The sequence below is a fragment of the Oncorhynchus kisutch genome, linkage group LG1, assembly GCF_002021735.2.
Source record: "Oncorhynchus kisutch isolate 150728-3 linkage group LG1, Okis_V2, whole genome shotgun sequence".
Lineage (NCBI taxonomy): Eukaryota > Metazoa > Chordata > Actinopteri > Salmoniformes > Salmonidae > Oncorhynchus > Oncorhynchus kisutch.
The window spans coordinates 7,156,699-7,184,575 of NC_034174.2; the positions used below are offsets into that span (position 1 = coordinate 7,156,699).

General features: G+C 46.4%; 2 protein-coding genes across 2 annotated transcripts in view; one reads left to right on the top strand and one right to left on the bottom strand.

The window, feature by feature from the left end:
- Window positions 1–1,031: 1,031 nt before the first annotated feature.
- Window positions 1,032–5,919, bottom strand: LOC109880632 (proline-rich extensin-like protein EPR1). The gene is made up of 7 exons (XM_031833737.1): window positions 5,901–5,919; window positions 3,378–3,547; window positions 2,729–2,994; window positions 2,439–2,608; window positions 1,686–2,325; window positions 1,239–1,565; window positions 1,032–1,083 (listed from the first exon to the last, which is right to left on the bottom strand). The coding sequence occupies exons 1-7, from the start codon at window positions 5,917–5,919 to the stop codon at window positions 1,032–1,034; spliced, it is 1,644 nt and encodes a 547-aa protein (XP_031689597.1).
- A 10,740-nt stretch (window positions 5,920–16,659) lies between these two features.
- LOC116375835 (glutamate receptor-interacting protein 2-like) overlaps window positions 16,660–27,877 on the top strand; it is a 179,098-nt gene continuing 167,880 nt past the window's right edge. Inside the window, exon 1 of the mRNA XM_031833741.1 lies at window positions 16,660–17,087. Coding sequence (XP_031689601.1) covers window positions 16,660–17,087 — 428 coding nt within the window. The remainder of the gene's footprint in view (window positions 17,088–27,877) is intronic.

The window sequence follows — 27,877 nt, forward strand, 5'->3', positions numbered from 1 at the left end:
TGGGACAAAGGATCCAGATTAGGGAGGAAATAGAATTGCTGGTGACTGTCGATCAAATATCCCAAAGTGATTTTCCGCTGTAGGGAATAATTACTAGAAATCATTTAATGATACTATGAAGTTAGCTGGTAGCTAGAAACAGGGTAAACGTGTCTTTCAGTGGCTTCTTGTATAATGTGAGGTTAATTATAGTGAATGTCTTTCACCTACATTACTCCCTGTACTCTCTGTTTTCCCTGGTTTTGATAGATGGCTTAGTGAGTCATCCAATGAATAATCTTCTGATACGTGGAACTACTCCGGTATTTGAGAAGGAAAGCAGAACTCCCCGGTGGAGTTGTCATGGCGTCAAGTGGTTGTCATGGCGTCATTACGACTGTCTTTAATGACACGTCGCCATCTCGTTTGATCTATTTTCTGTTTTTTTAAATTGTGCTGTTATTTTCAAACGTATTTATTTATATATATATTTTTTAGCAGCAAATGGCCTGTGCTGTGTGTCTTAGTCATCTTGAATGATTATGTGTAACAGTGGTTGTTTCTCCTGTGGTCCTGTAGGCCTTAGGTGTATCCCAAATTGCATGCTATTCCCTATGTAGTGCACACCCATAAGGCTCTAATCAAAAGTAATGCAGTATATAGGGGATAGAATGCTGTTTGGGACAGCCCTATAACCAACCAGCCACCTACAGGTATGATTCATTCTTTTCTAACTGTTGGAAATGAGTTAGGTCTGCCCTGGTCTCATTTAAGTTTTACACTCATTAACAATTCCTAACAAATAAATCATTGTACCGGTGCAGAATGTATTTTCTAAGAAGTAAAGGTGTGTAATGCAAGCTAACATTGGTACTGTAGCTAGATCATCAACCTATGACAGTTCAACTGAGCTCCACTGTCGTTTACAGTAGAGCGCTTACATGATCCAAATAGCTTGTAGTATTTAAAGAGCTCACTCTCATTGATGACTGACTTGAAGGTTGTGTAAGCAGAGATGGGAGACTACCATGTGTGTGGCCTCCTGCAGGCTGTTATGCATTACTCTTGGCTGGGTTGGGACAGGGATGGAGCAGGGGGTAGGGACTGGATGGGGACAGGGATGGAGCAGGGGGTAGGGACTGGGGACTGGATGGGGACAGGGATGGAGCAGGGGGTAGGGACTGGATGGGGACAGGGATGGAGCAGGGGGTAGGGACTGGGGACTGGATGGGGACAGGGATGGAGCAGGGGGTAGGGACTGGATGGGGACAGGGATGGGGAAGGGGTATGGACTGGGGACTGGATGGGGACAGGGATGGAGCATGGGGTAGGGACTGGATGGGGACAGGGATGGAGCATGGGGTAGGGACTGGATGGGGACAGGAATGGAGCAGGGGGTAGGGACTGGATGGGGACAGGGATGGAGCAGGGGGTAGGGACTGAATGGGGACAGGAATGGAGCAGGGGGTAGGGACTGGATGGGGACAGGGATGGGGAAGGGGGTATGGACTGGGGACTGGATGGGGACAGGGATGGAGCATGGGGTAGGGACTGGATGGGGACAGGGATGGAGCATGGGGTAGGGACTGGGTGGGGACAGGGATGGAGCAGGGGGTAGGGACTGGATGGGGACAGGGATGGAGCATGGGGTAGGGACTGGGGACTGGGTGGGGACAGGGATGGAGCAGGGGGTAGGGACTGGGGACTGGGTGGGGACAGGGATGGAGCAGGGGGTGGGGACTGGGGACTGGATGGAGCATGGAGTAGGGACTGGGGACTGGGTGGGGACAGGGATGGAGCAGGGGGTGGGGACTGGTTGGGGACTGGGTGGGGACAGGGATGGAGCAGGGGGTGGGGACTGGTTGGGGACTGGGTGGGGACTGGGATGGAGCATGGGGTATGGACTGGGGACAGGGATGGAGCAGGGGGTGGGGACTGGGGACTGGATGGAGCAGGGGGTAGGGACTGGATGGGGACAGGGATGGAGCATGGGGTAGGGACTGGATGGGGACAGGAATGGAGCAGGGGGTAGGGACTGGATGGGGACAGGGATGGAGCAGGGGGTAGGGACTGAATGGGGACAGGAATGGAGCAGGGGGTAGGGACTGGATGGGGACAGGGATGGGGAAGGGGGTATGGACTGGGGACTGGATGGGGACAGGGATGGAGCATGGGGTAGGGACTGGGGACTGGATGGAGCATGGAGTAGGGACTGGGGACTGGGTGGGGACAGGGATGGAGCAGGGGGTGGGGACTGGTTGGGGACTGGGTGGGGACAGGGATGGAGCAGGGGGTGGGGACTGGTTGGGGACTGGGTGGGGACTGGGATGGAGCATGGGGTATGGACTGGGGACAGGGATGGAGCAGGGGGTAGGGACTGGATGGGGACAGGGATGGAGCATGGGGTAGGGACTGGATGGGGACAGGAATGGAGCAGGGGGTAGGGACTGGATGGGGACAGGGATGGAGCAGGGGGTAGGGACTGAATGGGGACAGGAATGGAGCAGGGGGTAGGGACTGGATGGGGACAGGGATGGGGAAGGGGGTATGGACTGGGGACTGGATGGGGACAGGGATGGAGCATGGGGTAGGGACTGGATGGGGACAGGGATGGAGCATGGGGTAGGGACTGGGTGGGGACAGGGATGGAGCAGGGGGTAGGGACTGGATGGGGACAGGGATGGAGCATGGGGTAGGGACTGGGGACTGGGTGGGGACAGGGATGGAGCAGGGGGTAGGGACTGGGGACTGGGTGGGGACAGGGATGGAGCAGGGGGTGGGGACTGGGGACTGGATGGAGCATGGAGTAGGGACTGGGGACTGGGTGGGGACAGGGATGGAGCAGGGGGTGGGGACTGGTTGGGGACTGGGTGGGGACAGGGATGGAGCAGGGGGTGGGGACTGGTTGGGGACTGGGTGGGGACTGGGATGGAGCATGGGGTATGGACTGGGGACAGGGATGGAGCAGGGGGTGGGGACTGGGGACTGGATGGAGCAGGGGGTAGGGCCTGGGGACTGGATGGGGACAGGGATGGATCATGGGGAATGGAATGGGGACAGGGATGGAGCAGGGTGTAGGGACTGGGGACTGAATGGGGACAGAGATGGAGCAGGGGGTGGGGACTGGGGACTGGATGGAGCAGGGGGTAGGGCATGGGGACTGGATGGGGACAGGGATGGAGCATGGGGTAGGGACTGGATGGAGACAGGGATGGAGCATGGGGTAGGGACTGGATGGGGACAGGGATGGAGCTTGGGGTAGGGACTGGGGACTGGATGGGGACAGGGATGGAGCAGGGGGTGGGGACTGGGGACTGGATGGAGCAGGGGGTAGGGACTGGGGACTGGATGGGGACAGGGATGGAGCAGGGGGTAGGGACTGGGGACTGGATGGAGACAGGGATGGAGCAGGGGGTGGGGACTGGGGCCTGGATGGGGACAGGGATGGAGCAGGGGGTAGGGCCTGGATGGTGAAAGGGATGGAGCAGGGGGTAGGGCCTGGATGGGGACAGGGATGGAGCAGGGGGTAGGGCCTGGATGGGGACAGGGATGGAGCAGGGGGTAGGGCCTGGATGGGGACAGGGATGGGGCAGGGGATGGGGACTGAATGTCAGGGGAAGAGCTATTGGCTATAAGGAGAGTGGGATGAGTGGGGGAGAGAGAAAAAGAGAGAGGAAGATGAGTGGGTGAAGGGGGACTGAGGGAGGGAGAGAGAGATATTGAGAGGAAAGAGAGGGAGATGAGTGGGTGAAGGGGGACTGAGGGAGGGAGAGAGAGAGAGGAAAGAGAGGGAGATGAGTGGGTGAAGGGGGACTGAGGGAGGGAGAGAGAGAGAGAGGAAAGAGAGGGAGATGAGTGGGTGAAGTGGGACTGAGACCTCTGTTCTCTCCTTTCGTTCTCTCATTTGGGATTTGTAAGGACTGTCTAGTTCTCTGGAAATATAGCTCTCAAGTTAATTATAGGCCAGCTTTGAGATAGACACAGTATTTACATGAATCTATAACTATAATGACTAAAGGTGAAGAGTTGACAGACATTGGGTCTGTTCCTGTAACACACAGCGAATTGTTAATAATTACTGTTATAGAGGGTGGTTGGAAACATTAGCACTGAAGATCAAGACCAAGTGACCTGACTGAAGTGATGAGAGAGTTCAGGCTGCCATCCAGCCTGAGGCTAGAACAGTTGAAGACACTGCTCAGTCTGGTCATATCTTTCTGTGGCAGGAGGCAGTGGAGCATTTTTAGATTCGCTGCTTGAATCCAATCAGGGTGTGAGTGTGAAGGAGCTACTTCAGAATGTTGTGTGTGTTTGAGAGAGAGAGAGAGAGAGAGAGAGAGAGAGAGAGAGAGAGAGAGAGAGAGAGAGAGAGGCGTGTATGTCACTTGAAGACAGACATAAATCTGTGAAGAGAGAGAATAAATCTGCTCCAGTCCATGGGAGGAGAAGATACTGGATGATGTGGTGCATCCACAGCAGCAGGACCACTGCCAGGTGAATGGTATGGTCAGACAGAGAAAGAGAGAGAGAGAGAGAGAGAGAGAGAGAGAGAGAGAGAGAGAGGGAGAGATCTATAGAGAGAGACAGAGACAGAGGGGGAGAGATCTATAGAGAGATCTATAGAGAGAGAGAGAGAGGGAGAGATCTATAGAGAGAGACAGAGAGAGACAGAGAGAGAGACAGAGACAGAGAGGGAGAGATCTATAGAGAGAGATAGAGAGGGAGAGATCTATAGAGAGAGACAGAGAGAGAGAGAGAGAGAGAGGGAGAGAGAGAGAGGAAGATATCTATAGAGAGAGACAGAGAGAGAGAGAGACAGAGAGGGAGATATCTATAGAGAGAGACAGATATATAGAGAGACGTGTGGGTGTCTGGAACTGCACAGCACAGCAATACTGTCTATCTGAACATCAAATGGACCTCTGCTGTATGGTACAGCAAACCCTGCTTCAATTCCTGGATAAAGCTGGATGGTCTGAGTCTAGGAGCACAGTGACTGGGATCCTACTGAATCCTGCAGTGTGCTCTGTAGACAAACTCTGCTTTATACAACTGAAATAGTCTGAGAACACAGTGACTGGGACACAGCTGTACTGGCTACTGATTCCTTTGGATGATCTGAGAACACAGTAGTCACTGTACTGTAGCCATGCTGTGTGGTCTAAGGAGAGATGTGAAGAACAGTTTTGGTAAGCCTGTTAGTCATTGTATTGTGTGTTATGTGGGTGTTACAGCGAGTTATAGTAGTCATTGTGTGTTATATGGGTGTTATAGTAGTCATTGTGTGTTATGTGGGTGTTATAGTGAGTTATAGTAGTCATTGTGTGTTATGTGGGTGTTACAGTGAGTTATAGTAGTCATTGTGTTTTATATGGGTGTTACAGTGAGTTATAGTAGTCATTGTGTGTTATGTGGGTGTTATAGTAGTCATTGTGTGTTATATGGGTGTTATAGTAGTCATTGTGTGCTATATGGGTGTTACAGTGAGTTATAGTAGTCATTGTGTGTTATGTGGGTGTTATAGTGAGTTATAGTAGTCATTGTATGTTATATGGGTGTTACAGTGAGTTATAGTAGTCATTGTATGTTATATGGGTGTTACAGTGAGTTATAGTAGTCATTGTGTGTTATGTGGGTGTTACGGTGAGTTATAGTAGTCATTGTGTGTTATGTGGGTGTTATAGTGAGTTATAGTAGTCATTGTGTGTTATATGGGTGTTATAGTGAGTTATAGTAGTCATTATATGTTATATGGGTGTTACAGTGAGTTATAGTTGTCATTGTTTTTTGTCTGTATCTTCTCTGTGTGTTTCCATGAAGATTGTGTGGGAACTGTTTGTAAACAGCAGTGGAGTGATCTAGGATACATTCATGTCTCACTTACAACATTTTACGCTGTCAGGGTTGTTTCTGGACTGTACTTGTGCTTTGGGTAAACATGGCGATTGCTGAACATGGTGATTCCTAAGAATTGTGATTCCTAAACATGGTGATTCCTAAACCTGGTTATTCCTAAACAGGGTGATTCCTAAATGTGGTGATTCCTGAACATGGTGATTCCTAAACATGGTGATTCCTAGAAATTGTGATTCTAAACATGGTGATTCCTAAACATGGTGATTCCTAAACATGGTGTTTCCTAAACATGGTGATTCCTGAACATGATGATTCCTAAACCTGGTGATTCCTGAACATGGTGATTCCTGAACATGGTGATTCCTAAACATGGTGATTCCTAAGAATTGTGATTCCTGAACATGATGATTCCTAAACCTGGTGATTCCTGAACATGGTGATTCCTAAACATGATGATTCCTAAACCTGGTGATTCCTGAACATGGTGATTTCTAAACATTGTGATTCCTAAGAATTGCGATTCCTAAAAAATTGTGATTCCTAAGAATTGTGATTCCTAAAAAAGTGTGATTCCTAAACCTGGTGATTCCTAGACATTGTGATTCCTGAACATGGTGATTCCTAAACATGGTGATTCCTGAACATGGTGATTCCTAAACATGGTGATTCCTAAACATGGTGATTCCTGAACATGGTGATTCCTAAACATGGTGATTCCTGAGAATTGTGATTCCTAAACATGTTGATTCCTAAACAGGGCGATGTTTAAACACAGTGATTCCTTATACAATCTAAGTTAAAAAAAAAATCCCACCACTGATTTTCCTGGTTAGTTTGAAACAGTACAATTAAATGCATTTTTCAATCTCATTATTTTATCCATTATAAAGTTAGATTGAAATCAACCTGACATGGTCCTGCAGTCAGACCATGTGTAACATGGTAGCTCATGTGGAAGTAGCTGTAGGGATATTTTCAAATGTGTTTTACCAATCATCTCCCACGTTCCATATTATCTGATGTGACTGTCTGCCCATACATTACCACAATCATCCATTTGGTCATCACAAAACTCAAATTGCCTGGCTGTGTTGTTCCTCCAGGGATGTGTCCTAAACGGCATCCTATTCTCCATTGTAGTGCACCACTTTAGAACTAGGACCCATAGGGGTCTTGTCAAAAGTAGTGCACTATATATGACACTAGGGTATCATGTGGAACGCAGCCCAGGAGCTGTTTAACAGCATGCTAGACTAGGTTCTGTATCACAGCATGGTTGGGTTAGGAGCAGAGGCAGCAGTCATGCTTCGCTACCCTGGGAAATGTTCTCCCAGGGGGGTTGAGATGTGGAGATGGGGGGAGAGATGGGGTGAGAGTAAGGGAGAGGGGGTGAGGAGGGGAGATATGGGGAGAGAGTAGGGCAGAGGGGGTGAGGAGGAAAGGGAAAGGAGGAAAGGGAGAGGGGAAAGGAGTGTAGATGGGGAGAGAGGAGGGGAGATTAGGAGATGGGGAGAGGAGAGATTGGGAGAGGTGGAGCAGAGAGGGGGAGAGAGGAGGAGAGAGGGGAGAGAGGAGGAGAGGGGGAAGGTGGAGGAAGGAGAGGAGGGAATAAGGGGGAGAGAGGGAGATAGGAGGAGAGCTGAGGAAAGGGAGAGAGATGGAGAGAGGGGGTAAGATACAGATAGTTAGGGAGAGGGGTGAGATGGGGAGAGGAGTGAAGATAGAGAGGAGAGGGGAGTGCGATGAGGAGAGGGGATAGAAGCGGAGAGGTGGTGAAATAGGGAGAGGGGGGAGAGGGATGGGGAAGGATGAGAGATGGGGTGAGAGCGGAGGGGAGAGATGAGGAGAGAAGGGGTGAGGCGATGAGATGGTGGGATGAGGAGGGGAGAGCGGGGAAAGATGGGGAGAGAGGAGGGGAGAGATGGGGTAAGTAGAAGAGAAGGGGGGGATGGGGAGAGGGGGTGAGGGGGAGAGAGGAGTGGAGATTGGAGAGGGGGGATAGGAGGAGAGGAGCACTGGAGATGAGGAGGGGAGAGGGGTTGAGATGTGGAGAATATGTGAGATATGGAGAATGGGTGAGATATGGAGAATAGGAACAGATGTGGAGAATGGGTGAGATGTGGAGAATGGGTGAGATGTGGAGAATGGGTGAGATATGGAGAATGGGTGAGATGTGGAGAATAGGAACAGATGTGGAGAATGGGTGAGATGTGGAGAATGGGTGAGATGTGGAGAATGGGTGAGATATGGAGAATGGGTGAGATGTGGAGAATAGGAACAGATGTGGAGAATGGGTGAGATGTGGAGAATAGGAACAGATGTGGAGAATGGGTGAGATATGGAGAATAGGAACAGATGTGGAGAATGGGTGAGATATGGAGAATGGGTGAGATGTGGAGAATGGGTGAGATATGGAGAATAGGAACAGATGTGGAGAATGGGTGAGATGTGGAGAATGGGTGAGATATGGAGAATGGGTGAGATGTGGAGAATAGGAACAGATGTGGAGAATGGGTGAGATATGGAGAATGTGTGAGATGTGGAGAATAGGAACAGATGTGGAGAATGGGTGAGATGTGGAGAATGGGTGAGATGTGGAGAATAGGTGAGATGTGGAGAATAGGTGAGATATGGAGAATGGGTGAGATGTGGAGAATGGGTGAGATATGTGGAATAGGTGAGATGTCATGAAGAGGAGGTTAGATGTGGAGAACTGGAACAGAGTAGAGGAGGTGAGATGTGGAGAAGAGGAACAGAGTAGAGGAGGTGAGATGTGGAGAAGAGGTGAGATGTGGAGAATAGGTGAGATGTGGATAATTGGAACAGAGTAGAGGTGGTGAGATGTGGAGAAGAGGTGAGTTGTGGAGAAGAGGTGAGATGTGGAGAAGAGGAACAGAGTAGAGGAGGTGAGATGTGGAGAAGAGGTGAGATGTGGAGAATTGGAACAGAGTAGAGGAGGTGAGATGTGGAGAATTGGAACAGAGTAGAGGAGGTGAGATGTGGAGAATGGGTGAGATGTCATGAAGAGGAGGTTAGATGTGGAGAACTGGAACAGAGTAGAGGAGGTGAGATGTGGAGAAGAGGAACAGAGTAGAGGAGGTGAGATGTGGAGAAGAGGTGAGATGTGGAGAATAGGTGAGATGTGGATAATTGGAACAGAGTAGAGGTGGTGAGATGTGGAGAAGAGGTGAGTTGTGGAGAATGGGTGAGATGTGGAGAATGGGTGAGATATGGAGAATGGGTGAGATGTGGAGAATAGGAACAGATGTGGAGAATGGGTGAGATGTGGAGAATGGGTGAGATGTGGAGAATGGGTGAGATATGGAGAATGGGTGAGATGTGGAGAATAGGAACAGATGTGGAGAATGGGTGAGATGTGGAGAATAGGAACAGATGTGGAGAATGGGTGAGATATGGAGAATAGGAACAGATGTGGAGAATGGGTGAGATATGGAGAATGGGTGAGATGTGGAGAATGGGTGAGATATGGAGAATAGGAACAGATGTGGAGAATGGGTGAGATGTGGAGAATGGGTGAGATATGGAGAATGGGTGAGATGTGGAGAATAGGAACAGATGTGGAGAATGGGTGAGATATGGAGAATGTGTGAGATGTGGAGAATAGGAACAGATGTGGAGAATGGGTGAGATGTGGAGAATGGGTGAGATGTGGAGAATAGGTGAGATGTGGAGAATAGGTGAGATATGGAGAATGGGTGAGATGTGGAGAATGGGTGAGATATGTGGAATAGGTGAGATGTCATGAAGAGGAGGTTAGATGTGGAGAACTGGAACAGAGTAGAGGAGGTGAGATGTGGAGAAGAGGAACAGAGTAGAGGAGGTGAGATGTGGAGAAGAGGTGAGATGTGGAGAATAGGTGAGATGTGGATAATTGGAACAGAGTAGAGGTGGTGAGATGTGGAGAAGAGGTGAGTTGTGGAGAAGAGGTGAGATGTGGAGAAGAGGAACAGAGTAGAGGAGGTGAGATGTGGAGAAGAGGTGAGATGTGGAGAATTGGAACAGAGTAGAGGAGGTGAGATGTGGAGAATTGGAACAGAGTAGAGGAGGTGAGATGTGGAGAATGGGTGAGATGTCATGAAGAGGAGGTTAGATGTGGAGAACTGGAACAGAGTAGAGGAGGTGAGATGTGGAGAAGAGGAACAGAGTAGAGGAGGTGAGATGTGGAGAAGAGGTGAGATGTGGAGAATAGGTGAGATGTGGATAATTGGAACAGAGTAGAGGTGGTGAGATGTGGAGAAGAGGTGAGTTGTGGAGAATGGGTGAGATGTGGAGAATGGGTGAGATATGGAGAATGGGTGAGATGTGGAGAATAGGAACAGATGTGGAGAATGGGTGAGATGTGGAGAATGGGTGAGATGTGGAGAATGGGTGAGATATGGAGAATGGGTGAGATGTGGAGAATAGGAACAGATGTGGAGAATGGGTGAGATGTGGAGAATAGGAACAGATGTGGAGAATGGGTGAGATATGGAGAATAGGAACAGATGTGGAGAATGGGTGAGATATGGAGAATGGGTGAGATGTGGAGAATGGGTGAGATATGGAGAATAGGAACAGATGTGGAGAATGGGTGAGATGTGGAGAATGGGTGAGATATGGAGAATGGGTGAGATGTGGAGAATAGGAACAGATGTGGAGAATGGGTGAGATATGGAGAATGGGTGAGATGTGGAGAATAGGAACAGATGTGGAGAATGGGTGAGATGTGGAGAATGGGTGAGATGTGGAGAATAGGTGAGATGTGGAGAATAGGTGAGATATGGAGAATGGGTGAGATGTGGAGAATGGGTGAGATATGTGGAATAGGTGAGATGTCATGAAGAGGAGGTTAGATGTGGAGAACTGGAACAGAGTAGAGGAGGTGAGATGTGGAGAAGAGGAACAGAGTAGAGGAGGTGAGATGTGGAGAAGAGGTGAGATGTGGAGAATAGGTGAGATGTGGATAATTGGAACAGAGTAGAGGTGGTGAGATGTGGAGAAGAGGTGAGTTGTGGAGAAGAGGTGAGATGTGGAGAAGAGGAACAGAGTAGAGGAGGTGAGATGTGGAGAAGAGGTGAGATGTGGAGAATTGGAACAGAGTAGAGGAGGTGAGATGTGGAGAATTGGAACAGAGTAGAGGAGGTGAGATGTGGAGAAGAGGTGAGATGTGGAGAATTGGAACAGAGTAGAGGAGGTGAGATGTGGAGAATTGGAACAGAGTAGAGGAGGTGAGATGTGGAGAAGAGGTGAGATGTGGAGAAGAGGTGAGATGTGGAGAAGAGGTGAGATGTGGAGAAGAGGTGAGATGTGGAGAATGGGTGAGATGTGGAGAAGGGGTGAATTGTGGAGAAGAGGTGAGATGTGGAGAATGGGTGAGATGTGGAGAAGAGGTGAGATGTGGAGAAGAGGTGAGTTGTGGAGAAGAGGTGAGATGTGGAGAAGAGGTGAGATGTGGAGAATGGGTGAGATGTGGAGAAGAGGTGAGATGTGGAGAAGAGGTGAGATGTCGTGAAGGAATGTGATTAATAATGGATCTCTGCTCGTTATCTTAATTCTGTCATCACACAAGCAGACAGAGATCACATTTCCTGTATATTAGTACACCGCTTTTGACCATAGCCACATAGTGGAACCACATCGGGCTTCGGTCAATCATGTATAGGGTTGCAACATCAGCTTGGAGGATTCCCAGAATCAGAAGGAAATTATCCCAAATCCTCCAACCAGGATTTTCTGGAAAACCTGGTAGTTTATTGAAAGTGGCCAGAATTTTGCAACCCTAATAATATATATTTTTTAACCTTTATTTAACTAGGCAAGTCAGTTAAGAACAAATTCTTATTTTCAATGACGGCCTAGGAACAGTGGGTTAAGTGCCTGTTCAGGGGCAGAACGACAGATTTGTACCTTGTCAGCTCGGGGGGTTTGAACTTGCAACCTTCCGGTTACTAGTCCAACGCTCTAACTACTAGGCTACCCTGCCGCCCCAATGTAATCCACTGTATAGGGAATAGGTTGACATTTGAGACAGAGTAGTGGAGAACAGTTGGGTTTTGTCCTTCTACCTCAGGTAGGGATAGAGGAAAGGGTTTTATAGGTTTCTTGATAGCCAGACTCTTCAGGCTGTTTTGGCTTTATAGTGTGAAATGAACAGCAGATGACCTCCTGCAAGGTGATAAAGTTATAATGGACACATCCAGGCTGTATCACAACCGGCCCGTGATTGGGAGTCCCACAGGGCGGCGCACAATTGGCCCAGTGTCGTCCAGGTTTGGCCACTGTAGGCCGTCATTGTAAATAGTATTTTTTTTAATTAACTGACATGCCTAGTTAAATAAAGGTTAAAATAATAATTATAATAATTATAATAGTATCCATTTGATTTTGATGCAGTAGCGAGTTGACTATAATGGAAAAAGCTGTTATTCAGGCATCAGTCATCGTGTAATTTTCCTCGCTTGAATATTAAAATGTTTGGCTTATTATCAACAGTTCTTTGATCGTGACACACAGTTCTTACAACCCTTTAACTACTTAAGAAAGAAAGATGTTCAATCAACACATTTAACTGGTTCACTCATCATAATTCTGACCAATAGCCCGTTGTATATTGTTGGTCTGGTTTCCAGTTGTTGCCTACAAACGCCAACGGAGAAAGACAGTGTTAAGGCATCAGCATCCTTCAAATCGGCTAGCGGCTAGGTGAACCGAATGAGTCTGCTCGCGTACTCCTTTCAAAGACCTTCGCTTAAAAAAACGAGAAAAAAGCGGCAATAGTACTGTTTGTCCATTTTGAGACACTGTAGCCAGCATACACTTCCTCAACTCAAGAAATCTGTCATTAATTCGAATCCCTACTGTTGACCAATCACCAATGAAGGGGCGTAGACTTCGGGCAAACCAACTTCAGCTTGCTTCAAGAAGAGAATGTGTCAGACTCCGCCTCTCTATGTCTATGACCAATCACCAATGAAGGGGCGTAGACTTCGGGCAAACCAACGTCAGCTTGCTTCAAGAAGAGAATGTGTCAGACTCCGCCTCTCTATGTCTATGACCAATCACCAATGAAGGGGCGTAGACTTCGGGCAAACCAACGTCAGCTTGCTTCAATAAGAGAATGTGTCACAACTCTTCTGAACTGTTTCGGCTGGGATGAATGAGGACGCCTTTAGGGCCAGACACCGCCTCTCTGTGTGTATGACCAATCACTGACCCCTACATCTTAGTGGTTTCCTAGCGGTAGGTGGAGACGGAGAGAGACAGGTAGAGGGCCTTTCCTCTCTTATTCTCTGTGTCTATGACCAATCAAGACTTATATATATATAACTCAATACAGCCCAGGCATCAATACAGCCCAGGCATCAATACAGCCCAGGCATCAATACAGCCCAGGCATCAATACAGCCCAGGCATCAATACAGCCCAGGCATCAATACAGCCCAGGCATCAATACAGCCCAGGCATCAATACAGCCCAGGCATCAATACAGCCCAGGCATCAATACAGCCCAGGCATCAATACAGCCCAGGCATCAATACAGCCCAGGCATCAACTTTACAAGTAGGACAAGTAGTCATTAAAATAATCACAGCTTGTATCCCCCAGATACTTGTTTCTACCATGTTATTCTAGTGTGGTAAAAACAGGAGTAGACAACGTGTCATTATAACGTCTTTCTTCTCATCATAATATACATAATAAGGACATTTTCACCAGTAAATTGCAGTGGGGGTGCCTGTGTGTGATCACTGATTGGGGGGGGAGGGGTGCAGGTCATTGTGCGATTGCAATAGCTATCCTTGTTGTGGATTCACATCATATAAGAGATGAATAGAAAAGCCTTTGGAGGAGGAAATACTAAAGAATTAGACAAATATTGTTTTTAAACAATCATGCCTCTCTGAAAATAGAGATGAATTTCATACCACCATGTTGTCCTGTGTTGGTCTGTCAGGGAAATGCAGTCATCATCAGTAAATGTGGTTAAGTAGGTCGTTTGCCACAAAGGGACATGTTTCTTAGGAAATTGCAAGAAGAAGGATCATGGGGATTATTGTTAAACCTCATTGATAGCACCTGCGTAGGACTCAATCAACGCTTAGTTGAAAAGGAAAAGCTTCAGATTGTTTTTTTTACAAACATTACTCAGCCAATCAAACTGAATGGGTTGTTATTGGTGTTCAAGTCTTTAACCACGGCCGATGTAAAAATACCTTTTTAAAATACATTTGATTGATTAAACCGTCTTGGTTCATGTTGAGACTAAGGTTCACATCTGTTTGAGTTTAACAGTATGCCCGTTGGGCTCCAAACAACTCCCAATGCCTAATACAGAGTCCTCAACCCCTGGTGAGTCCTCAACCCCTGGTCCATGGACCGGCAATGGTCCCTGGGTTGCTCCTGACTGACCCATGAAGAATTTAGCTATTGCCAACATGGATTCAGTCAGTTCTAGACTGCTAGTCTTGATATACTGTTGTGGCCAAAAGTTTTGAGAATGACACAAATATTCATTTTCACAAAGTCTGCTGCCTCAGTTTGTATGATGGCGATTTGCATATACTCCAGAATATTATGAAGAGTGATCATATGAATGGCAATTAATTGCAGTCCCTCTTTGCCATGCAAATTAACTGAATCCCCAAAGAACATTTCCACTGCATTTCAGCCCTGCCACAAAAGGACCAGCTGACATCATGTCAGTGTTCTCTCATTAACACAGGTGTGAGTATTGACAAGGCTGGAGATCACTCTGTCATGCTGATTGAGTTCGAATAACAGACTGGAAGCTTCAAAAGGAGGGTGGTGCTTGGAACCGTTTTTCTTTCTCTGTCAACCATGGTTACCTGCAAGGAAACATGTGCCGTCATCATTGCTTTGCACAAAAAGGTCTTCACAGGCAAGGCTATTGCTGCCAATAAGATTGCACCTAAATCCACCATTTATCGGATCATCAAGAACTTCAAGGAGAGCGATTCAATTGTTGTGAAAAAGGCTTCAGGGCGCCCAAGAAAGTCCAGCAAGCACTAGGACCGTCCTCTAAAGTTGATTCAGCTGCAGGATCGGGGCACCACCAGTACAGAGCTTGCTCAGGAATGGCAGGTGTGAGTGCATCTGCATGCAGAGTGAGGCAAAGATTTTTGGAGGGTGGCCTGGTGTCAAGAAGGGCAGCAAAGAAGCCACTTCTCTCCAGGAAAAACATCAGGGACAGACTGATATTCTGCAAAAGGTACAGGGATTGGACTGCTGAGGACGGGGGTAAAGTCATTTTCTCTGATAAATCCCCTTTCCGATTGTTTGGGGCATCTAGAAAAAAGCTTGTCCGGAGAAGACAAGGTGAGCGCTACCATCAGTCCTGTGTCATGCCAACAGTAAAGCATCCTGAGACCATTCATGTGTAGGGTTGCTTCTCAGCCAAGGGAGTGGGCTCACTCACAATTTTGCCTAAGAACACGGCCATGAATTAGGAATGGAACCAACACACCTTCTGAGAGCAACTTCTCCCAACCATCCAGGAACAGTTTGATGACGAACAATGCCTTGTCCAGCAACTTGCCATAAGGCAAAAGTGATAACTAAGTGGCTCGGGGAATAAAACATCGATATTTTGGGTCCATGGCCAGGAAACTCCCCAGACCTTAATCCCATTGAGAACTTGTGGTCAATCCTCAAGAGGTGGGTGGACAAACAAAACCCCACAAATTCTGACAAACTCCAAGCATTGATTATGCAAGAATGGGCTGCCATCAGTCAGGATGTGACCCAGAAGTTAATTGACAGCATGCCAGGGTTGATGCAGAGGTCTTGTTGATCTCTTGCCATAGGTAGACAGTTCACATAGTTTGTTGATCTCATGTCATAGGTAGACAGTTCACGGTCCACTGGCGTGTGAAGTCTGGCCACGAGCCATGACACTTAAGAGGAAATCCTGCGAAGTGGAGAATACACTCTAGGCAGACCGTTAATAGCCTACTCACAGAGCACTTAAACCTTAACCTGTAAGACATTTACCCCTAACCCGCTCCAAGGGTGCTGATTTATGACTGAACATAGTGCTGTGCTGCTTCCTGGTCTGGTATGTCAGTCTGGCGTCCTGTGAGTTGGATAATGTGACGGCACAAAAAAATACTAATGTCCGTTGAACAAGGGAGTGGGCAATAAACTTGCTTTATTGTATTGTACTAAAGACTCTACTCTTTATTTACACAGTAGGCATACAGTATATGAATTCAGTATTCCACTGGCTTAACAACGGCTTGACTGCTTATATGGCGTAGAATGACACAACACTAAAATCGCTGGGCCTCGAGGGGTGGGCTTGGAAGGGCAGGGGCACACCCACTTGGCAGCCAGGACCACGCACTGGGGAGCCAGGCCCAGCCAATCAGAATTAGTTTTTCCCTCACAAAAGGGCTTTATTACAGACATAAATACTCCCCCCCCCCCTCCCCATGGGAAACGTAGTACCAGTTTATTTTTAGCCAATAGAATATCTCCATGGGAAACGTAGTACCAGTTTATTTTTTGCCAATAGAATAGCTCCATGGGAAATGCCAGTTTATCTGAGCCAATAGAATAGCTCCATGGGAAACCAAATACCAGTTCAGAGTGGGTTCATCCTCCACCTGTGTTTCATCTTGTTGGCAGGTTGAGACGGCTGCTGTGTAAACAAACCATGAAACATTGGGGCACCCCCAGGCGCCCCCTGGCATCAGGAATGGTTTACCCCGTCCTGTGGAGCCCCAGGCCCCCCCCAGGCACCCCCAGGCACCAGGAATTGTTTATCCCGTCCTGTGGAGCCCCAGGCCCCCCCAGGCATCAGGAATGATTTACCCCGTCCCGTGGAGCCCCAGGAACCCCCAGGCACCCCCAGGCATCAGGAATGGTTTACCCCGTCCTGTGGAGCCCCACGCACCCCCAGGCATCAGGAATGGTTTACCCCGTCCTGTGGAGCGCCAGGCACTCCCAGGCATCAGGAATGGTTTACGCCGTCCTGTGGAGCCCCAGGCACCCCCAGGCATCAGGAATGGTTTACGCCGTCCTGTGGAGTCCCAGGCACCCCCAGGCATCAGGAATGATTTACCCCGTCCTGTGGAGCCCCAGGGACCCCCAGGCATCAGGAATGATTTACCCCGTCCTGTGGAGCCCCAGGGACCCCCAGGTATCAGGAATGATTTACCCCGTCCTGTGGAGCCCCAGGCACCTGGAACGTTAATCCAGATCTGGAGCAACGAAGACAGACAGACCAGGGGGTAGCAAGAGGTTATTAACACAGGAATTTGCTCTGCGCTTAAATTGTATATTGAATGGCTATGAAGGTTTCTGAAATATATGTTACTGGGTTTAACTAAGCAGTAATACCAGGGACCTACATTAAACCCCTCCTTTTTACCTCTACAATCCTCATATGGCCATTATATCCTCAAGAGAGAGGCTGAACAGAGTGTGGCGTGCTGAAAAAGACTACGATGATATATTGCTGGTATAGCTGTTGTATAAACACTGTTCCTCAGCGAGTTCCTCAGTGAATGAAGCAGTAACATATCTCTCTCTCACACACACGCACACACACACACACACACACACACACACACACACACACACACACACACACACACACACACACACACACACACACACACACACACAGCTGCTATGATACAGACAGTAATCCGTGGTGACAGTGCTGTGAAGGGGTGGGGGGAAACGTCCAGCCAACCTTTTGTCACTTCCAAAATACCTTGTCGAGCGCGGCTTTGATAAAAATAAATAAAAGAAAGCAGGAGTCCACTCACATGCCTCTGTCTCATATCTCCATCTACCCTCCCTCCCTCTCATCCTTCAATCTCACCAGAGGACAGCATCAATTTAGAGATACGTGATGTTGTGGAACAAGAACGCCCCCAACAACAGTATCTGTCTTTAGCTCAGTGTGCTAACACAGTCAGCGGGACTGTGATGGTTGCTAGTAGAGGAAGAACACATGATGTTAATTTCAAATAATACTAGAGCCATACAATTAGTTTCCCTCATTTTACATACCCATAGGCTTCATAGTGGACGTATGGTAGCCTAGTGGTTAGAGTGTTGGACTAGTAACCGAAAGGTTGCAAGTTCGAATCCCCGAGCTGACAAGGTACACATCTGTTATTCTGCCCCTGAACAAGGCAGTTAACCCACTGTTCCTAGGCCGTCATTGAAAATAAGAATTTGTTCTTAACTGAGTTGCCTAGTTAAATAAAGGTACAATTAAATGGTACTGTTGTTATGTATGGTAGTGTTGTTATGTATGGTAGTGTTGTTATGTATGGTGGTGTTGTTATGTATGGTAGTGTTGTGTATGGTAGTGTTATGTATGGTAGTGTTGTTATGTATGGTAGTGTTGTGTATGGTAGTGTTGTTATGTATGGTAGTGTTGTGTATGGTAGTGTTGTTATGTATGGTAGTGTTATGTATGGTAGTGTTATGTATGGTAGTGTTGTGTATGGTAGTGTTGTTATGTATGGTAGTGGTATGTATGGTAGTGTTATGTATGGTAGTGGTATGTATGGTAGTGTTATGTATGGTAGTGGTATGTATGGTAGTGGTATGTATGGTAGTGTTATGTATGGTAGTGTTATGTATGGTAGTGTTATGTATGGTAGTGTTATGTATGGTAGTGGTATGTATGGTAGTGTTATGTATGGTAGTGGTATGTATGGTAGTGGTATGTATGGTAGTGGTATGTATGGTAGTGTTATGTATGGTAGTGTTATGTATGGTAGTGTTATGTATGGTAGTGGTATGTATGGTAGTGGTATGTATGGTAGTGGTATGTATGGTAGTGTTATGTATGGTAGTGGTATGTATGGTAGTGGTATGTATGGTAGTGGTATGTATGGTAGTGTTGTTGTGTATGGTAGTGTTATGTATGGTAGTGGTATGTATGGTAGTGGTATGTATGGTAGTGTTATGTATGGTAGTGTTATGTATGGTAGTTTTATGTATGGTAGTGTTATGTATGGTAGTGTTGTGTATGGTAGTGTTGTGTATGGTAGTGTTATGTATGGTAGTGTTGTTATGTATGGTAGTGGTATGTATGGTAGTGTTGTTATGTATGGTAGTGGTATGTATGGTAGTGTTGTTGTGTATGGTAGTGTTGTTATGTATGGTAGTGGTATGTATGGTAGTGGTATGTATGGTAGTGTTATGTATGGTAGTGTTGTTATGTATGGTAGTGTTGTTATGTATGGTAGTGGTATGTATGGTAGTGTTGTTATGTATGGTAGTGTTATGTATGGTAGTGTTGTTATGTATGGTAGTGGTATGTATGGTAGTGTTGTTATGTATGGTAGTGGTATGTATGGTAGTGTTGTTGTGTATGGTAGTGTTGTGTATGGTAGTGGTGTGTATGGTATTGTTATGTATGGTAGTGTTATGTATGGTAGTGTTATGTATGGTAGTGTTGTTATGTATGGTAGTGGTATGTATGGTAGTGTTATGTATGGTAGTGTTATGTATGGTAGTGTTGTTGTGTATGGTAGTGTTATGTATGGTAGTGGTATGTATGGTAGTGTTATGTATGGTAGTGTTGTTATGTATGGTAGTGGTATGTATGGTAGTGGTATGTATGGTAGTGTTATGTATGGTAGTGGTATGTATGGTAGTGTTGTTGTGTATGGTAGTGTTATGTATGGTAGTGTTATGTATGGTAGTGGTATGTATGGTAGTGTTGTTGTGTATGGTAGTGTTATGTATGGTAGTGTTATGTATGGTGATGTTGTTAGTGTGTTTGCCTGCGTGGTTTGCCAGGTTTGTAGGTGTATTTAGTCTCTGGGTAGAGGTAGAGCTGCAATGTATCATCAGGCCAGTCTCTGTGGGTAGAGGTAGAGGTAGAGGTAGATGTAGAGGTAGAGGTAGAGGTAGAGGTAGAGGTAGACCTGCAGCGGTGCACCTTGCCATCTCATTGTCTGTCTCCTTGTGTTTGTGATGACTGCTAATTGATATCTGAATGTGATCCCAGAATCACACCCACGCACGCACCCACGCACACACACACACACACACACCACACACACACACACACACACACACACACACACACACACACACACACACACACACACACACACACACACACACACACACACACACACACACACACACACACACACACACACACACACACACACACACACACACATACACACATACACACACACACTGCACTGTTCTTCAAGTAAAGGTTTTTCTGTAACAATGGAGGTTGTTAGAAGTGGTCCTTGTGCATACTGCAGTACCAAGCAAAAAGGCAGCACATTTTTGCTACATTAAATACATCCTTAATCCTGTGGACAAGTATCCTGCCTCTATTGTATTGTGTTTTGGAGAAAATAGGGGGTCATGTTAGCAGTAACTGCATAAAAAGTTACTGTGAAACCAAGGTAAATAAAATCAATTTTTCCTAATTTCCACGCTATGAGCAGTTACTGTCTTTTTGCTTGGTAGAGCAGTGTGGAGTTGAATGGGAACACGAGCCGACCTGACTTTTCTGTTCATACTCAGATTGGAGGGGAACATTCTGCGTGGATTATTACTTTGCTACTTTGCTCAAGTATACTTTTTCCAAATTCGTTTTTGTCAACGTTGTCACATTCTGACCTTTATTTCCTTTGTTTTGTATTTATTTAGTATGGTCAGGGCGTGAGTTGGAGTGGGCAGTCTATGTTTGATTTTCTATGATTTTGGGATTTCTGTTTCGGCCTAGTATGGTTCTCAATCAGAGGCAGGTGTCATTAGTTGTCTCTGATTGAGAATCATACTTAGGTAGCCTGGGTTGCACTGTTTGTTTGTGGGTGATTGTCTATGTTGATTGCTTGTTTCAGCGCAGTTCGCATTTAGCTTCACGGTTGTTATTTGTTTATTGTTTTATTCATATTCACTATGAACACATATCACGCCGCATTTTGGTCCTCCGATCCTTCTCGCCTCTCCTCTTCAGATGAAGAGGAGGACAACCGTGACAAACGTTTAGTTGGGAAAGTAACTGAAAAGGTACTTCAAGCAATTGTAATTTCCCCTCAACATATGGGGTTTTAAAACCAAGCCAACATTTTACCTACCTATTCTCAAATGGTTCGGGAACAGTCAGTGACGATAGTTTGACTCTTCCACGGTGCAGTGTGTCAGCGCTCCATCTCCTGCCATGTGTAACGCACTTTGATGCTTGTAAAGGCTGAGCTGATTTTTGGGGAACGATGACGTTAAGACGAGAATAAAATAAAAAACAGATGACTGAGCTTCCAAAGTTAGGTAGCTAGCCTAGCGTCACGGCTAAATCCTCTCCTTTGATAGGTGACTAGGAAGATTTTAAAGCCCTCTGGCATCTGGATTATAGCTGTGCAAAGTCGAGTGCTTTATCACAGCATGCAGAGGCTAATACGGCTGAGGGGCTTGGAGGGAGAGGAGAGGAGAGGAGAGGAGAGGAGAGGAGAGGAGAGGAGGGAAGGAAGTAGAGGAAGGGAGGAAGGGGGACATGAGGAGAGAGCATACAGATGCAGGGACAGAGTAGTGTGTAGCGAGTCTATATACTGGAGATGGGTGGATCTGTCAACACAGACTCTGAGGCCCTTCCGAGTCTGAGGTTACACCGATTACTCTGGTCTAGGGCTGTCCGCATTTAGGCTGTTCGATAGGCTGTTGGTCGACCAAGATTTTGTTTTAGTCGAGCTGTCAAATATATATTTTTTTAAATTATGGCACACGAGACACTTGTCTGATTCATGCCTGTCTGAGTGGACTAATCCATTGTGTAGGTCTGTCTGAGTGGACTAATCCATTGTGTAGGTCTGTCTGAGTGGACTAATCCATTGTGTAGGTCTGTCTGAGTGGACTAATCCATTGTGTAGGTCTGTCTCAGTGGACTAATCCATTGTAGAGGTCTGTCTGAGTGGACTAATCTATTGTGTAGGTCTGTCTGACTGGACTAATCCATTGTGTAGGTATGTCTCAGTGGACTAATCCATTGTGTAGGTCTGTCTCAGTGGACTAATCCATTGTGTAGGCCTGTCTGAGTGGACTAATCCATTGTGTAGGTCTGTCTGAGTGGACTAATCCATTGTGTAGGTCTGTCTGAGTGGACTAATCCATTGTGTAGGTCTGTCTGACTGGACTAATCCATTGTGTATGTCTGTCTGAGTGGACTAATCCATTGTGTATGTCTGTCTGACTGGACTAATCCATTGTGTATGTCTGTCTGAGTGGACTAATCCATTGTGTAGGTCTGTCTGAGTGGACTAATCCATTGTGTAGGTCTGCCCGAGTGGACAAATCCATTGTGTAGGTCTGTCTGAGTGGACTAATCCATTGTGTAGGTCTGTCTGAGTGGACTAATCCATTGTGTAGGTCTGTCTGAGTGAACTAATCCATTGTGTAGGTCTTTCTGAGTGGACTAATCCATTGTGTAGGTCTGTCTGAGTGGACTAATCCATTGTGTAGGTCTGTCTGAGTGGACTAATCCATTGTGTAGGTCTGTCTGAGTGGACTAATCCATTGTGTAGGTCTGTCTCAGTGGACTAATCCATTGTGTAGGTCTGTCTCAGTGGACTAATCCATTGTGTAGGTCTGTCTCAGTGGACTAATCCATTGTGTAGGTCTGTCTCAGTGGACTAATCCATTGTGTAGGCCTGTCTGAGTGGACTAATCCATTGTGTAGGTCTGTCTCAGTGGACTAATCCATTGTGTAGGTCTGTCTCAGTGGACTAATCCATTGTGTAGGTCTGTCTCAGTGGACTAATCCATTGTGTAGGTCTGGGAGGGGGGGGTGTACACCATTATCACCAGTAGTAGTATATTTACCATTTATTACCATCATTTCTAATCTACAATGTTTGTTTGGTTAAGGTCATTTCTGTTCATGCAATTCAATATATTATTATTATTACAGTCTTACTGTTCTCATTGTTGGAGAGGACACGTTGTTGTGAGGCAAAGGTTTTGATTTATCTCACTCCATTTTACGAGTTGTCAATTAATTCCTTGTCTTTTGTTTAGTGCGCTCCTGTCAATCTTGAGTAAGGACACGCGACTGATTACGTATAGAAATAAGCCTATAGGCTACCTGGCCTGACCGCGCAAATGTAGGCCTATAAATGTGTCCATTTGTGGATCTGATAGTATTTCTGATTGTCTTATCTCACCATCACAGTGGAGTTTCTCAAAGGCATTTTTTCTTCGCTTCAAAAAAGCAAGTAAACAACATTTGTTTTTACAGCCATTGAGACTGAAAATGGTTCCTCAATGTGGCCTATTTAAAAAAATCTTTCCAGCTTTCTCCCTTTCGATAACCAGTCAGCATGAAAGGAGAAAAATAATATGTTTTCTGATCTGGTGGAAACATATAGACTTACCTAATTACTTGCGCAAATATCCTACAGCTGCGTCCGTCTGTCTGTCCGGAGCTCACTGGAGCCGGAAACTCTTGAGGTTCCAGAATATTTTATCCAATGTTGCAAGTTTGGTCGTGCAAGCTTCAGGCCAGACCCAAGTTAATAGTTGATCAAATGTTTCAAGTTCCTTGCAGACATGCCATGCATAGCCAGTGTGATTTATAGGATATTTATTTTTATCAGGATATTTTCTACCTGCCAGCTGCAAAGTTTGATTGGTTGCCTTTATGTAGGCTATTTTTTTACATATTGCCAATGGCAAAATAAGTTGCTTTTGGATTTGTATGATTTATAATTTGAATTTAAATCGAATTTTTATGAACCACATGACATTGATTTTGAGATATGAATACTTTATTATAAATGAAAATGAAACCGTTCCACTAAAATGTGTATATAAAAATCATAACTGGCTGATCAGTAGAAATGGTACGATACCTTGGCACGCTGATCAGTAGAAATGGTACGATAACTTGGCACGCTGATCAGTAGAAATTGTACCTTAACTTGGCACGCTGATCAGTAGAAATGGTACGATACCTTGGCACGCTGACCAGTAGAAATGGTACGATAACTTGGCACGCTGATCAGTATAAATGGTACGATAACTTGGCACGCTGATCAGTAGAAATGGTACGATAACTTGGCACGCTGATCAGTAGAAATGGTACGATAACTTGGCACGCTGATCAGTAGAAATGGTACGATACCTTGGCACGCTGATCAGTAGAAATGGTACCTTAACTTGGCACGCTGATCAGTAGAAATTGTACCTTAACTTGGCACGCTGATCAGTAGAAATTGTACCTTAACTTGGCACGCTGATCAGTAGAAATGGTACGATAACTTGGCACGCTGATCAGTAGAAATTGTACGATACCTTGGCACGCCAAATGGAAAAGGTTACCGTCCACTAAATTCAGGAGCTTAAAAGGCAGAATCTGTGAAGGCCAGCAGAGGAGGTGGTTCGGGTTGGAAACCACGTTTAATACCATTCCATTTATTCCATTCCAGCCCAATAACAATGAGCCTGACCTCCTATAGCTCCTCCCACCAGCCTCCTCTGCGGCAAAACACACACTCACGTACGCACACACACAACCCACAGGAACACACACTGCTCAAACAGGTGACGGTAGCACAATTGAAGTGATTAGAGTCATCTTTCTGTGTGAAAGGAAACACACGAGGAAGAACAAAAGCCGCCAGCCGTACTCGACTGCACTAGCTAGCGCCAGATAAACACTGACTTTGTCCCTTTGTCACTCTCCTTCTCTCTGAAGGCTATAGATTAACAGTATAACAATGCTGAATCTAAAGCTGGGAGCAGAGAGAGAAGAACACTCTTCCCCTGACTGTGACAAAGACAGATCATTGTGTTGTCCAATTTCTGGTGTGTTGACAAGGCTGTTGGAATACGGTGTGTGTATGTGTGTGTGTGTGTGCGGGTGTGTGTGTGTTCCTGTGGGTGTCGGGGAATATATAGCTGAAGTGTTTTATCTAATAGGGTAGGCATAAGGAACAGAACTCCAGCGACAATTATTGATGACAGGCCCCACAGCAGCACGGTATTAGTTTATGGATCAAGTTTAGAGAAAATTAAGACTGCGGCATTTAATGAAAAATGAATCCTCTTTCTCGACGCTCACAGTAATGTGCCCTCATGTAGGACTTCAGAACACAGGAACAGGCCGTTGAACAGAGTAGTGTCAGAGGTTTAATCTGAAGAGAGTAGTGTCGGAGGTTTAATCTGAAGAGAGTAGTGTCGGAGGTTTAATCTGAAGAGAGTAGTGTCTGAGGTTTAATCTGAAGAGAGTAGTGTCCGAGGTTTAATCTGAAGAGAGTAGTGTCGGAGGTTTAATTTGAAGAGAGTAGTGTCCGAGGTTTAATCTGAAGAGAGTAGTGTCCGAGGTTTAATCTGAAGAGAGTAGTGTCCGAGGTTTAATCTGAAGAGAGTAGTGTCTGAGGTTTAATCTGAAGAGAGCAGTGTCTGAGGTTTAATCTGAAGAGAGTAGTGTCTGAGGTTTAATCTGAAGAGAATAGTATCAGAGGTTTTATTCTGAAGAGAATTTGCATTTGGGTATCCTGGAGACTTCCATGAAACATCAACCGTACTGGCAACATCATACATTACTTCAATATCATAATACCATAAACCCAATTTCTCACCCCAAGGATGTTGAAATAGCAGCACCTATAGTGCTCCACCATTCGACATCTGGCCGTCTATCTCATGTCACCACCATGTAGTCTAATGGGCCAGTAGATAGCCTGCTTCTCAATGTCTGTGTCTCAAAAAGCACGAAATTCCTCATGTAGTGCACTACATAATAGTGCAGTCAAGGATGGGCTAAAAAAGTAGTGCACTACACAGGATTAGGATGGACTCCAGTCAGAAGTAGTGCACTACATTTGGAATTGGTTATGTTGGGCCATGGTCAACAGTAGTGCACTACATAGGGAATAGGGTGCTATCTGAGATGCAGGCCTATAATAGCCCTGTTTTCTCCCCCTTCCTTCCAGATGATGGTCCTTACTCTAAAGGGAACAAGGACTCACAAGGGACAGACAATTCCCTGACCTCCAGGAGACAGAGTATCCCAGGTACACTACTGAGTTTCTTTACTGTCTGGCTGCTCATCTCAGGTCTCTCTCTCTGGTCTCCCTGGTCTCTCTGGTATGTCTCTGGTCTCTCTGGTATGTCTCTGGTCTCTCTGGTATGTCTCTGGTCTTTCTGGTATGTCTCTGGTCTCTCTGGTATGTCTCTGGTCTCTCTGGTATGTCTCTGGTCTCTCTGGTATGTCTCTGGTCTCTCTGGTCTCTCTGGTATGTCTCTGGTCTTTCTGGTATGTATCTGGTCTCTCTGGTATGTCTCTGGTCTCTGGTATGTCTATGGTCTCTCCCTGGTATCTTTCTCGCTGGCTCTCCATAGCTCACAGTTCTCTTCCTCTCTCTGCTCTCTCTCTCTCTAGTCTATCTCTCTCTGGTCTCTCTCTGGTCTCTCTCTGGTCTCTTTCGCTCTGGTCTTCATCTCTCTGGTCTCTTTCTCTCTTGTCTCTATCTCTCTGCTCTCTCTCTCTCTAGTCTATCTCTCTCTGGTCTCTCTGGTCTCTCTGGTTACCTCTCTCTCTCTCTCTCTCTCACCGTCTGTCATTTTGCTGTTTCTGCTCTCTGTCAGGCGTTCGCTCTGTTGATTGGGCCTGGATGGGTGTAAACTAAAGGTTCTCCCTGCTGATTGGGCCTGGATGGGCGTAAACTACATGTTCTCCCTACTGATTGGGCCTGGATGGATGTAAACTAAAAGGTTCTCCCTGCTGATTGGGCCTGGATGGGTGTAAACTAAAGGTTATCCCTGCTGGTTGGGCCTGGATGGGTGTAAACGAAAGGTTCTCCCTGCTGGTTGGGCCTGGATGGGTGTAAACTAAATGTTTCTCCCTGCTGATTGGGCCTGGATGGGTGTAAACTAAAGGTTCTCCCTGCTGATTGGGCCTGGATGGGTGTAAACTAAAGGTTATCCCTGCTGGTTGGGCCTGGATGGGTGTAAACTAAAGGTTCTCCCTGCTGGTTGGGCCTGGATGGGTGTAAACTAAACGTTTCTCCCTGCTGATTGGGCCTGGATGGGTGTAAACTAAAGGTTCTCCCTGCTGATTGGGCCTGGATGGGTGTAAACTAAACGTTTCTCCCTGCTGGTTGGGCCTGGATGGGTGTAAACTAAAGGTTCTCCCTGCTGGTTGGGCCTGGATGTGTGTAAACTAAAGCGTGTAGATGAAGATGATGGGGAGTCTGTATTCTGCTGCTCATACTCCCTGGCCGTGCAAGCTGCTTCGCCTCTTATTTTCTGTGCATATTGCAAAGCGTTCTACGATGATAACTGGAATTAGCTTGATGAACAAGTAATTGGGGGATTGAAACCAGCTGTGTAAAACAAAGACAAAACAAATTCAACAAGGAACAAGGAGAGGGACCGACTTCGGCGGAAGTCGTGACACAAGGCTTTGGAAGAACATAACACTGTATTCTCACACAACTGCTGAAGAAAGAAGACCTGCTGGGGGGGAAGCAAACATACAGCAGTTCTTTCTTCAGCCATTGTGTGAGAATACTGTGAGAATACGAATACCCTATGAGTGGCATTGTTTAAAGTGGCTAGTGATACATTTTTTACATCAATTCCCATTATTAAAGTGGCTGGAGTTGAGTCAGTATGTTGGCAGCAGCCGCTCAATGTTAGTGGTGGGTGTTTAACAGTCTGATGGCCTTGAGATAGAAGCTGTTTTTCAGTCTCGGTCCCTGCTTTGATGCACCTGTACTGACCTCGCCTTCTGGATGATAGCAGGGTGAAAAGGCAGTGGCTCGGGTGGTTGTTGTCCTTGATAATCTTTATGGCCTTCTTGTGACATTGGGTGGTGTAGGTGTCCTGGAGGGCAGGTAGTTTGCCCCTGGTGATGCGTTGTACAGACCTCACTACCCTCTGGAGAGCCTTGCGGTTGTGGGCGGAGCAGTTGCCGTACCAGGCGGTGATACAGCCCGACAGGATGCTCTCGATTGTGCATCTGTAGAATTTGTGAGTGCTTTTGGTGACAAGCCAAATTTCTTCAGCCTCCTGAGGTTGAAGA